Consider the following 12,475-nt stretch of genomic DNA (forward strand, 5'->3'; position numbering starts at 1 on the left):
TCAACCCTTCAGGGTGGCCTGTGGATGAGAAAACCCTAAATATCAATTCTACAAATACCCAGAGCTGAATATAAGTTTCCTCAATGTTCAGAAATGTTATACTTCAACAGGTTGGAATTCTAGCCTCTGATTTCCAGATAGACATAGTGGGTTGGTCACTCAAATTAGAGTGAAAAAGAAGAACAAAACTTACAAAGCCACAAGGAAAAAGAGAATGCAGATGGCAAGACAGCACCCAAAAAGAGAATTCGGAAATGTTAGGGTGGGCATGGGCAGATGACTCAGACAAGCAGAGAATGATAAACCTAAATTTAAATGAATTTAAATGAATGGCTGATACCATGGAGAAAGCTGTGCTCTTTACCTGCAGAATCAGGTGTTGGAGCAACTAGAACAAGCCTGAGCTGAATGGAGAGTTGATTGAAAAAATTGTCCCAGAATTGCAGGACTGTACTTATACAAAAGTAAAAGGGTAAAATAAGTACACAGTAAGATAGCTAGGAAAAGATGTATGCCAAGGTACTTTGCAGTGAACCTCAGATGCCTCATGCAGCCCTCAAAACAGAGGAAATTGGGTTCTCTGTAATGGATCAGAGCTAATGATTCCAGAATTCCCGCCAACACAGAGATACTATGAGACTCCACAGTGGTGTCCTCACAAAATTGAGTGAAATCATACTCAGTCAGTTCTCTACTCTGCCAGTCTATCTGCCAATATGGCAGTAGAGTAGGGACATTTCTAGACACACAGTGCAGCAAATATTTACTTCCCCATGCTGCTATACTCCAGAAGCTGCTAGAAGAGTGTTTTACATTGAGAAAAGTGGGGAAGACCCAGGAAGCTAAAGTGAGGAGAGGGACAGGGAGGCCCAGAAGGACTTCCAGGCTAGAGCAGGAGGCAGGGAGGTGGCAGGGAAGGTGTAGAACTGGAATTTTGTTTGACCACATAGAAAATTGTAGTGAGTGTTCATTGGCAAATGTGGGAAGAATTAGGAATTGGTACATAGCAAATCAAGCAAATGGGGGGAAGGCAGTGATAACAATAGAAAAACAGAAGTGGAAGTATCTTACGAAACACTTTATTTTTAGCAATAACCCATATTTGTGAGATCATAATAATATAAGCACTGAATTCACCAAATGTTGCAAAGTTTCTATATGAATGATATGTTGGGGAGATAGCAGTAGTGGAAAAGGGCTAAATCTTGACTTTTTTTGAATGTGATATTGTTTAAAATTTAAAAACTAGCAATCTAAGGTTATTTTAAAATATGAAGGTAAAAAAACATTTTGAAGGGTTGTAGGTGGGGAGGGGTCAGTAGGGAACTGTCATATTTTGTTATTAGCCATTTAATACTATTTACTTTTTAAAACTATCATCTTGCATTATTTTGGTTGAGATTTTTAAAAGTAGAATAAGTTTAAACAGTTATTCACACTGCTTTTGAAGTAATTCAAAGACTTCCTCCTAGTCTCTCATTTGAAAATTCCCATAACACAGATCCTTTTTCAAAGTGGTTTGAAGTTGTCTCTATTGATTTGCCCTCTTGCCCTGTCCAGCCTCTGCCTCTGACTCACAGGCAGCATCAACCCCGGTGGGTCTGGGTTGTAGTGGTTTTCATGGTCTTAGTAACAGACAGGAAGTGACTTTTATTGATTGCCAGATGTACACCAGCCATTGTTCTAAAGGTTGTGTATGGAACTTTATGTAGTCCTGTGAGACAAGTTGTGATATTCTGTTTCAGAGTCAGAGACACTCAAATTCAGAGGAGTTTGAACATACTCCTGACTGGCAGAGTGGAACTCAAATGTTGCTTGGGCTGGCTCCTAGCCCTTGGCTGGGAGTAGCCAGCCAGATTGACTTAAAAGGGTGACTGGTGTGACTGGCACGTACTGAAGATTGTGTGGAGATGAGTTAGAATGTTCTTCATTTTAACAACAGGGCGTTCTGACATAAAAGTTAAGAATATTACTGACATATCCCAGAAGACACTGAGAATTGCTGATCTTCAGGGTAAAACAAGTTATCACCTGGTACTTCGAGCCTATACAGATGGTGGCATGGGCCCAGAGAAGAGCATGTTTGTGGTGACAAAGGAAAATTGTAAGTCAGATACTGACCTTGGGGTGTCTTCCATCTTAAGTGCATGGTGTCCTTGGCAATTTTTAGTCTTCGAAATAATCTCTTTCTCTCCTTTTTAAAAGAAAATTTTACATTTTACTGCATTTTTATGCTAGGTTAAAAGGTCATTAAATGACCTCACACTTATTCCTGTCAGTTATTTGAAGCTATTTCCACATGGGTACCTAAGAAATTAATGAATTAGGGATATATCCAAAGTCTAGAAGTCTAGGTTCATGTCGAATTTATGTAATTGTCAAGCTGTTTAAAGTTAATTGTGTATAATTTTTAATATGTCTAGGCAGAAATGAAAGAAATATGCTTTGAAAGTGTTTGTACAGCATATACTTCTGTAGGCTTGTGCTCTGCCTGCGAGAAGAAGATTGGGGTTCACGTTCAGCTCTCAGTGAAGAGCTGCGCGGCCGCGGTGCCTGAGGCAGTGCCTCGCCGCTGAAGCAGCCTTTGCCCTGGAGGAGGCACTCAGTGACGTTGCCGAGGTTTCCGACTGGCAGACGGGGGAGTGCTCCTGGAATCTGGTGGCTAGAGGTCAAGGATGTTGATAAAACGTCCTGTGGTACAGGACAGTCCCACCAGATCCCCTCCAACCAAAGAACTGCCTGGCCTCTGTCTCAGTAGTAGAAGGACTGAGACAGTCTGTTCTAAAAAATTAAAAATCATAAAAATACTTTGAAGGTTTGAGGGTCATGTTTTTAATAGTTTTTCAGTGTCCCTGGAGCCTTTTTTTCTTTTCTTTCCAAAGAATCAGGAAATAACCTGATCAGGTTTATTGCAGACTTGACACTAAAATGCTGGCTGTTGTTGTCTGTGACATTCTCTTTCCAGCTGTGGGACTGATCATCGCCATCCTCATCCCCGTGGGGGTGGCTGTCCTCGTCGGCATAGTCACAAGCATCCTTTGCTATCGGAAAAGAGAGTGGTAATGGCACTGGCTTTTACTCTGTTTTGTGTTTTAGGGGCTTGATTATTTTGTTTTGTGTTACAAAATAAGTACATCTTTTTAGTTGTACCAGTTAGTAAGAGTGTATATTTTGTTTAGTCAGATTTAACATTGACGTTAATATTAGGCAAGAACATGACATTCTGCTTAAAAGTTTCAAAGTTAGTAGTGTAAAACTGTAAATTTTTCCCTATTATAATCTAAAGTAATGGCAGTTGTGCTAAAATATATATAAATAAACAAATATACACATATATGTACACACATATATATTCAGACATAACAGTTAACAACAGGCATCTGAAGGATTAAGTGTAATTTAATAACTAAGGTCCTTCTTGTCCTGGTGACCTATTTAGAAAATCTGGTCCTTGTGGTCATTCACTCCTTTATGCATCAGGTACTGCTCCCCTTCTGTGCAAAGGCGGAGACAGTGGTGAGCAAAACAGACCTGGTCCTCACAGAGTTCTCCCATGGTGGGAAGAGGGACAGCAGCATCCAGTGAACGTGTGCTTGCAGAGTGTGGGTGGGTACGAGGAGGAGGGGAGTGGGGTGCCACAGGGAGGCTGCTTCTGGGGGCATCTGGGAGGTTAAGGAGCCGAGAAAGAACATTCCAGACAGAGAGAATGGCTTCTGCAAAGCCTGGAATTGTGGGAGAACTGGGAGAGAGAGGCAGGAGTTGAGGCGAGGCGCAGTGAGATGGGCAGAGGCTGAGAGGAGATGGTGCCATGTACTCGGTCAGCTGGCAGGAGCTGTCCTGGTGTGAGGCAGGTGGCCCTTTTCATGCAGAGAAAAACCCTCACTTTCTAAAAATCGTCATGAGTTATGACAAAGAAGAGAATGTGTTCTAGTAATTCTGGCTTCTAAGTCAAAATGATAATAGTTATAGAACTATAGCCCATTTTAATAACCATATTCTTGTTACCAAAAATCACATTTTAAAGATAACTATTATAATACCAAAAAATAAAAAGACAAAATAAGGAGGATAGTTAGAGGTTAGAACATTTCAGACTCGTATTAACAGTTCTTTTTCTTACAGGGATTTTAGTACAGTTCTTGCCCTAAATATAGAAATCTGATATGATACTGAGAAAAATCACATTTCTTTTGAATTAGTTTTTCCCCACAACTAATAGCTTTTCTCTTCCTTGGCATGACAGTTGACGTGCTTGGGATACATGGCTCTCACCTTTACTGCTCCTGCTGTTAAGCACCGTGGTAAAGTGGTTATGCAGCACCATAGCTGTGCCTGCATAACAGTGCAGGCTTATTCCCCAAAAGATTGATCCCACTTAATCTAGCTTGCAGTGTGAAAATTTTGGTTGTATGAACAATGCCTGTATTTTACTTTGTAAGTGATAGCACAATCACCATTTTAATTATTTGCTTTCCATTTTCATGATGAGGTATTATATTTCTAGGGATAGAATTATTGTTTATACTTTTCAAATTGGAACCTGGAATAGAAAGTTGTAGTGGGTGATCACACATTTTTATCTCAAGTATTCATTAAAATATTGATATGAAATATTGATATGAACCTAGCCAGGTGTGGTGGCACATTCTTGTAATCCCAGCTACTTGGGAGGCTGATGCAAGAGGATCACAAGTTTTTGAGCAGCCTTGGCAACTTAGATCCTTCCTCAAAAATAAAATACAGAGCTGGAGATGTAGCTCAGTAGTAGTGTTCTTGCCTGATATATGCAAGGCCCAGGGTTCAGTTTCCAGTACCACAAAAAAATAAATAAGCCTGATAACTTGACTTATTTGTTATCTGATTCATAATTTTTAGTTATTAAATTACTTAATCATTCTTTATTTAAAGGATTAAAGAAACCTTCTACCCTGATATCCCAAATCCAGAAAATTGTAAAGCATTGCAGTTTCAAAAGAGTGTCTGTGAGGTAATCTTTTATTTTCTTACATTGGTCTTTGAAATACTGACTTTGGTCTTTTGTGAAAAGTTTGTAACTTGCAGATGTAAAACATATGGAGAAAATAGCATGTTTTAACATACGCCTTTCTAAAATTATTGGTCTTGGACTGTTTATACTGTGCTCTTTTTTCCACTACTATTAATAGCAGTGGGAAATACTAATGTGGAGAAAACAGTGGCTTTGCTCTGTTTGCACACTACAGAGTCACAGAGGCAATGTTTATAAGCAGATGTGAAAAAACAAATATGCCCTTTTTGTAGGAGAAGCATCGCAGTAGCATTTAGCGCTGTTCTTAATCACCATTTCAAAATTTATTTCTAGGGAAGCAGTGCTCTTAAAACATTGGAAATGAATCCTTGTACCCCAAACAATGTTGAGGTTCTGGAGACCCGATCAACGGTTCCTAAAATAGAAGATACAGAAATCATGTCTCCAGTAGCCGAGCGTCCTGAAGGTCACTCTGAGGCGGAACCTGGAAACCATGTGGCGGTGTCCTACTGTCCCCCCATCATCGAGGAGGAGCTGCCAGACCCTGCAGTGGACGAGGCCGGAGGGACGGCACAAGTCATTTACATTGACGTTCAGTCCATGTACCAGCCTCAGGCCAAACCAGAGGAGGAACAAGACAGTGACCCCGTAGCAGGGGCAGGCTATAAGCCACAAATGCGCCTCCCCATTAACTCTGCTGCAGAGGCGACAGCCGTGGGAGATGACGTGGATAAGACTGCAGGCTACAGGCCTCAGGCCAATGTGAACACGTGGCATTTGGTCTCCCCAGATTCCCCTCGATCCACAGACAGCAACAGTGAAATCGTCTCTTTCGGAAGTCCGTGCTCCATCAATTCCCGACAATTTTTGATTCCCCCTAAAGATGAAGATTCTCCGAAATCTAATGGAGGAGGGTGGTCCTTTACAAACTTTTTTCAGAACAAACCAAATGATTAACGGTGTCACCTGTCACTTCAGTCTGCCATCTCAATAAGCTCTTCTACTGGCGTTTGCCTCAGCAGCTCTGGGTTTTCTTGGAGGGACCTGTGAAGCTTTGGAGCCAGGCGAACTTCATCACGTGCAAGTCACACTTGGAGTGCTCATGTGCTTTTGATGTCGTCCAAAAGCCAAAGTACGTGACTCGGAATCCTCAACCCACGACACTCAAGATTCAGAGCTATTGGTGTTTGAGCCAAAGAATTCTCCTTCAAGAAGCATTTATTTCCAGGCGATTGCTGTATGCAGAACAAATCCCACAGCACCTGTTTTCTGTCGTTAATGGTTTTCTTGTATGTATACTGATGGAATTGCAAGGGGATTTGCAGGCAAGGGAGAAAAATGTCGAAGTCACATAATGTTTATTGGCCTGACATTTGCTCCATTCTAAAGGACAACCAAGCACATGTTTTTAAACTTTTAAGATGATTCTCCTCTATCCACATCATTTACAAAAGTTAATATGATTTTTAATGTAGCAACAGCTATTTAGTGTTCTGTTTGATAAAGTGTGCTGATTTCTGTGCCTACTGTATAATGGTTATCAAACAGTTATCTCAGGGGTGCAAACTTGGAAAATAAGTGTGACACTGACCAGCCCAAATCAGAATCACATTTTCTTGCTTTGGTGGGTTTTTTTAAACCTTTCCATTGTTATTTTATCTGGGTTTTTTTTTTTTTATTTTTTTTATTTTTTTTTTTTAGCTTTTATGCTAGCTTCTGTTATTGCAGTTGGTTGCCCTAATATTTGAAACTTAAATTTCTAGGCCTATAGATCCAAGTGTTTTTTTTTTGTTTAAATCCATTTTATTTTGTCATACAGTGTCAGCTTTATATGAGTAAATTCAATGTTATTCATAAGCATATAATTCCAATGATTTACTATGTGAGATGACTACTAAGCAATATCTAGCAGCATTAGCTGGCCATGTAGCTCTGATTGACTTTGGTTCCCCCTAAGCAGAACAGGCCGTTGAACCTAGTCATCAGGCAGTGGTGTTCTTTGACACCTCCCAGCAGGATTTTCTCCCACCCGCACCCCCTAAGTTGTATCTCTTGCCCCTTGTGAGCAGTTATCAGTCCAGACTATCAGTTCTAGTCCTTAAGTTATTAAGCTTAAAACTAAAGTGAGAATGCTTCTTTCAGGAACAGTTAAGGGCTATTTCATGTGGAAGGTCATAAAGTCTATTTGAATCGGTTCAGCTACCTACAGCCCAGGTGCAGCCGTCGCTCCGAGATCCTTGCAGAGGCATAGCTTGAGCTCGGTGTGCTCTGACCATCCCGTGTGTTCCTAGCACAGCAGAGTGCAAAGCGAAAAAGCCATCAGGTGTTTTCCCTGCCCTCCGGTTGTCTATGTATTTTGTCCTTTGATAGTTGAAGCAAAAGTACTTGAAGATTGAGACATCTGATTTAGTGAAGATAGGCTTGTTGTGTATCATCCGAAGTTCTGTAATGTATACTCAAATAATGGAACAATTATTATTAGTTGTAACTCTTATTGTATCTTCTTTAAAACCATGTTGTGGAGAAAGAACAACAGGGTGACAAGGGACAAAATCTACTTAGGTACTCAGTGTGTGAATCCTTATTTTAACTGCTAGAATTAAACTAAATTCTGAGCTTCTCGATATGTGGAATGAAATATAAGTAATTATGCACATGCGTAGTGTATTGAAACTACATAATAGCTCATAGAAATTTTCAGTAATGAAAAATGTACCAAACCAGAGCCATCTCTAAAAGAGTTTTCTCTCTTCCTTTGTATCCTCTTTGGTTCCTTCCTATAGCTCCTGCCTATCCTGTCCCCTCCAGAGCTTGTCATCGCCCTACTCCACTTGCCCTCAACTCATGCTATGTCCCTGCTAAAGCTCTCCAGTCCTGTGTTCCATCCTGTAGGACAAGGATGAAGGCTTGTTGGTCTCAACCACACTAACCTGAGAACACAGAAAGGTCAGGAGAGTGGGACCTGTCCTGGAGAGGCGTGCCTTCCATCTGCACTCTTTCTGTTCTGTCTCACCTCACGTGTGTGGCAGATGCCAAATGTCATTAGGCTCTTGAGTCCAGGACTTCACTGTATAAGTTGGCTTGTCCATACATGTATGAAAACTGTACAGTCAGTGCTAGGCCCATGCTGTGTGTGAAAGGTGGTCCAACAGTGTCATGCTCTGTCCAGTCAGATTAGTTACTTCTCCCTGGGGAAGGTTAAGAACTAGTTAGGGGAAAGCTACATGTGGTTCTTCCAGTTCTTCCTGACAGGGGAAAAAAGGAGCAGGAAGGTTCTCTGTCCTAACAAAAGTCCAGTTATCAGTTAGAAAATTCCTAAATATCTAATCTAGAAACACGTTCCATTACCTCTGTGGAATAGAACTACTATAGGACACATTGTCAGCTCTTAAAAGCCAACTTCAAATGAAGCTTTCCTGGGAGTGGTGGAGATTCTGGGGTTCATTATAACTTTTGTTTCTTTCATGAGTGGCCATTTTAAATGACATTTAATGTAAGAATATTCTTGGACACTGAACTAGACCTTTGACGTTGATGGACCATGTGAATGATATGTTGCAGGGATTAGCTTACATGTACCATCTAAGTCATCAGCTTCTGCACCTGTGAGCCCTGGACCTGGGATTGTGGCCCCTGAGTGTCTGCACAGTTGAGTTGTGTGTTTCTGGGCCGTGTGATAGAGGTGCTTTGTTCCTGCAGCTGGAAACAGAAGCAGCCATTCACTGAAAAGTTAAAGGGGGAAGTCTCAGCCTCGTTTTCCACACCAGCATTACTTTCACGGCTCATGGATCTGAAGGATTGCATTTAGAATGTGTAGCACTGTTGCACTCGGAAACTGTGGTAAAAAGTCACATTCCCAAAACTTGATGCAAATTGTATCCTTGTTGGGAATCAGTCCTGCAATTTCTTAATCACCTTCACATTGTCCATATTTAAAGTTGCAGTATGTGCATAATTAAGTGGAGTTTAGTGAAGGAAACGAGAGACTGTTTTCTTCCAAAGAGAATTGGAAATCAATCTTAGGGTATTTTGAAATTAAAGTATCCTTTAACTTGTCATTATTCAAAAAGTGTTAACTCAAAGTTTTCTACTACTCAGGCACATAATCTGAAAAAACTTTTTTGTTTATCCACACTAGGGTAATTTTTGCTGTTTTCCTGTTTTGAACTATGTTAAAATTTGTATGCTGTTTATGACATGCCCTTTTCATTTCAAAGTGTAAAATTGGGTCCCTCAGGTGTAAAACATGGGAAGAATCATTTGCCACCAAGACTAGGCACATAGCAAGAGTTCAGTGACTCATTTTTTGTTGATGAGCCCTCTCCCTGAGTGTTGCAAATTCAGCAGGGTTCTGCTGAAGAGTAGTGTATATCAGAATCTAGCTACGTGGATCTAAAACAGTTGGCTCAGAGATTTAATCTACTGTAAAAGTGTGTGCAGACTTTGAGGGAAAACTTGGGAAAGACTCATTCATACATGTCACTAGATAGCTTATTCATAATTTTAACTCTTCAAGGTCTGCTTTTATTTGGGGGGTACACAGTTTGGGACATGTTTGTACCAACTCAGCATGTGTCCTGGCAGACAGACAACACTGTACCTGAGAGCTTAGACATTAATACATGAACTCATTTTCTTGATAAAATATTTCTTCAGAGCATTTCTTTTAAACTGATATTTTCTGCCAAAATATTCATAGTGTCAGACGTTTGTGATTTTGTATCCTAATTTTCTTCTAAAATTTTTTTTTACAGAAGAAAGTGACTTGTGGCCAAATTTTCAGGACACTTGTCTTTTAGATGTAGCCTAAATTCATTGGAAATTACTTCGTTTGAATTAGATTTATTTATGTCTTCATGGATTACGTGCCAGCCCTATTAATAATATTTAAGCCTCCTGTTTTGCCAGGGTGTTTAGATTTTTATTTCTTTTCAGTAAGTTCTTTTGTCTTAACCATTACATGATTGTGTTCATGCTCATTATTTCTCATACCAGTGTAGGTGATTTAAAACGATGTTCAGTTAATTGTCAGGGGATTGTATATGGTAGTTTCAAGGGATGTGATTTGGTCTTGAATATATCCATGTGTTTATATTATGGTATCAGATTATGACAGGATTCTCTTTTACCTGTGAGGAGTACTTGTTTCTCCATGAATTGGGAATGTTAATATTTTGGATTACAAATATCCCAAGTTATGAAAAGAATCTACCTAAGCAAGACAAATTCTCTGCTGCATTTTTATAAAAAAATTTAAAAAGTGTTTGAAGAGGAAAAATCCTCTGATTGTTTGTATGCATAAGTGCCTAGCTGAAGAACCACCAAAAGAATAAATCCAAAGCACTTATGTAAGTAAACCCATAACTGGTGGAACATTAATCTGATACAAAGCAGTAATAACCTATATTACTTTTGAGTTTCTGAAACTGAATACCTTAAAAACCAAAAGATGTGATTGAGAAACCAAATGTCTAATTGATAAGGAAATTATTTTTTATTCCATTTACTTATGTCTCCTAAGATTGTTTTCACAATAGCCCGTAAAAACTTAATACAAAACACTAACAACATACATTTTTTTTAATGATACACTTAAGTCTAAAGTACTTTGTATACTTTATTGAATGGCTTACTTAAATTTGCTGTCTTTCTTTATACATTTAAAGTATACTTCCCTTTAGAATTCTTCCAGTTTAAATGGCTATCTTTCAATTTCTGAACTTTTTTTCCCTAAGCATTCCAGTGGTGCATTATAGAAGATCAAAAGATTTCTAGGAGGAAATACAATTTTCATTAAATCACAAACAAGTTACTTGTTAGGTTTAACATTAGTAGTAGTATTTTTGCAGCTGATAATAGAAAAGAATACTGAATAATTGTTTTCTAAGATTTTTTTCAAATGATCTGCCAGTTTGATCCAGTTACTTTCCCCCATATTTTTAAATATAAGAAAATGGTTCCTTCTATTTAATTTTTTTCTTCCAACATAATACTTAGGAAAAATGTGAATTACATTGCAAATAGTTGAAGACATGCAAAAAGAAACTGTATTCATTTCATTGTTGCCGAGGGTAGGTATTACAAGGTATCTTGGAATTTGTTTTATCCTGTTACTTTCTTCAAAAGGAGCATGACTTTTTCTTAAATACATGTCAATTCAGAATTGCTTGGAAAAGATTGTCCTGGATAGGAAGATAGACGTCCTAAATTTGAGATAGTACCACCTTAAATGCTTGTTCAAAGGTAAAAATAAGTCACTTAAAAATACTCAATGTTCCTTGTAAGAATGTTTGTTTTACCTTTTCTTCTTCCGTCAACTGGCCATTGGTCAATGTCCTTATTTCACTAGAAAATTACTTTACAACACTAGGAAATTTTTACTTTCAAAACTACATTATAGTGAATTACTGTTTACAAAATACACATACTGTGAACAGATACAAGTTGTTGTCTTTTATAAGGTTTGTAGAATGAGTGTTTTTTTTTTTTTAAAGGTGGTGTTATGTTAAATATTTTTAGTTTTTTATAAATACTAGTAACTGTTTGCTAACTTTTGTTTGGTCAGGTGTGTATAAATGTAGATGAAAGAAGACAGAAACTGCAGATCCAAAACTCTTCCCTTTTTCATTTCTTGAAATGTTACCACTAAGGACATTTTCTTTTTTACAAATGATTAGTTGTGATACACCCTGCCTAAAATCATGTGTAATCATATAAGGAAACATTTAAATGTATGTAAACTATAGGTCTAAGTGGATCTGAACAATTCACTCTGACTTGGAATTCTTGAGTTTAGTATGAAATAAAACAATTCCACTTAAGAGAGATGACAGCTGAAGTATTTCTTACCTTGTGGAAATGTGGTTATTATGTTGCTCATAGAATGGGAAATTCGGACACTTTATATCATCATATAATTTCAGAATTTAGTTTCCATATCTTTTGGAAAACATGGTTATAGTAAGAACATAGACTATAAGGGAACTATTACTAAGACATCATAAATATAAAACTAGTACGCTTGGCTGTTAACTCTAAAGATGTTACTTATGTCTGTTTTTAAAACATGCATGTATTTAACAATTTTATCATAGTATTGTCATGGAAAAAATAAATATATTTTCTTACATCTTATCCTGACAGATTCGGGTATTATTGCTTTGAGTTTTTTTGTTTTTTGTTTTTGTTTTTTCATCATGTTTTGAGCAGTTAGGAAAAGTGGCCTTTGTTTTGTCGTGTTTTTATATTCTGTCCCATAAGAATTACCACACAGTGGTTCTGAAGCAGTCATGTAGAGCTACAGCTGTAATTTTAATATTTGAAGCCACTGTTTTGGTATTGGTAAAACCTTCCATCTGCTCCATTAAATCAGTATTCTCTTTTATCAGAGAAGTTACCATAATAATAACAACCAAATAGGGGGAACCCAGCATTAACCATAAGTAATACATACAGGTCCTTCAAAGT

At 38.3% G+C, this 12,475-nt stretch overlaps 1 protein-coding gene across 5 annotated transcripts in view; it reads left to right on the forward strand.

Annotated features, from left to right (window-relative positions):
* The window catches only part of LIFR (LIF receptor subunit alpha), a 71,394-nt gene extending 59,252 nt beyond the window's left edge, over positions 1-12,142 (forward strand). For all 5 annotated transcript variants that reach the window (XM_079144447.1, XM_079144451.1, XM_079144450.1 and 2 more), the window contains 4 exons: positions 1,943-2,104; positions 2,966-3,059; positions 4,909-4,987; positions 5,342-12,142. In XM_079144447.1, coding sequence (XP_079000573.1) covers positions 1,943-2,104; positions 2,966-3,059; positions 4,909-4,987; positions 5,342-5,965 — 959 coding nt within the window. In that variant the 3' untranslated portion in view covers positions 5,966-12,142. The remainder of the gene's footprint in view (positions 1-1,942; positions 2,105-2,965; positions 3,060-4,908; positions 4,988-5,341) is intronic.
* The last annotated feature ends 333 nt before the right edge of the window (positions 12,143-12,475 follow it).

The sequence above is a fragment of the Sciurus vulgaris genome, assembly GCF_902686455.1.
Source record: "Sciurus vulgaris genome assembly, chromosome: 6".
Lineage (NCBI taxonomy): Eukaryota > Metazoa > Chordata > Mammalia > Rodentia > Sciuridae > Sciurus > Sciurus vulgaris.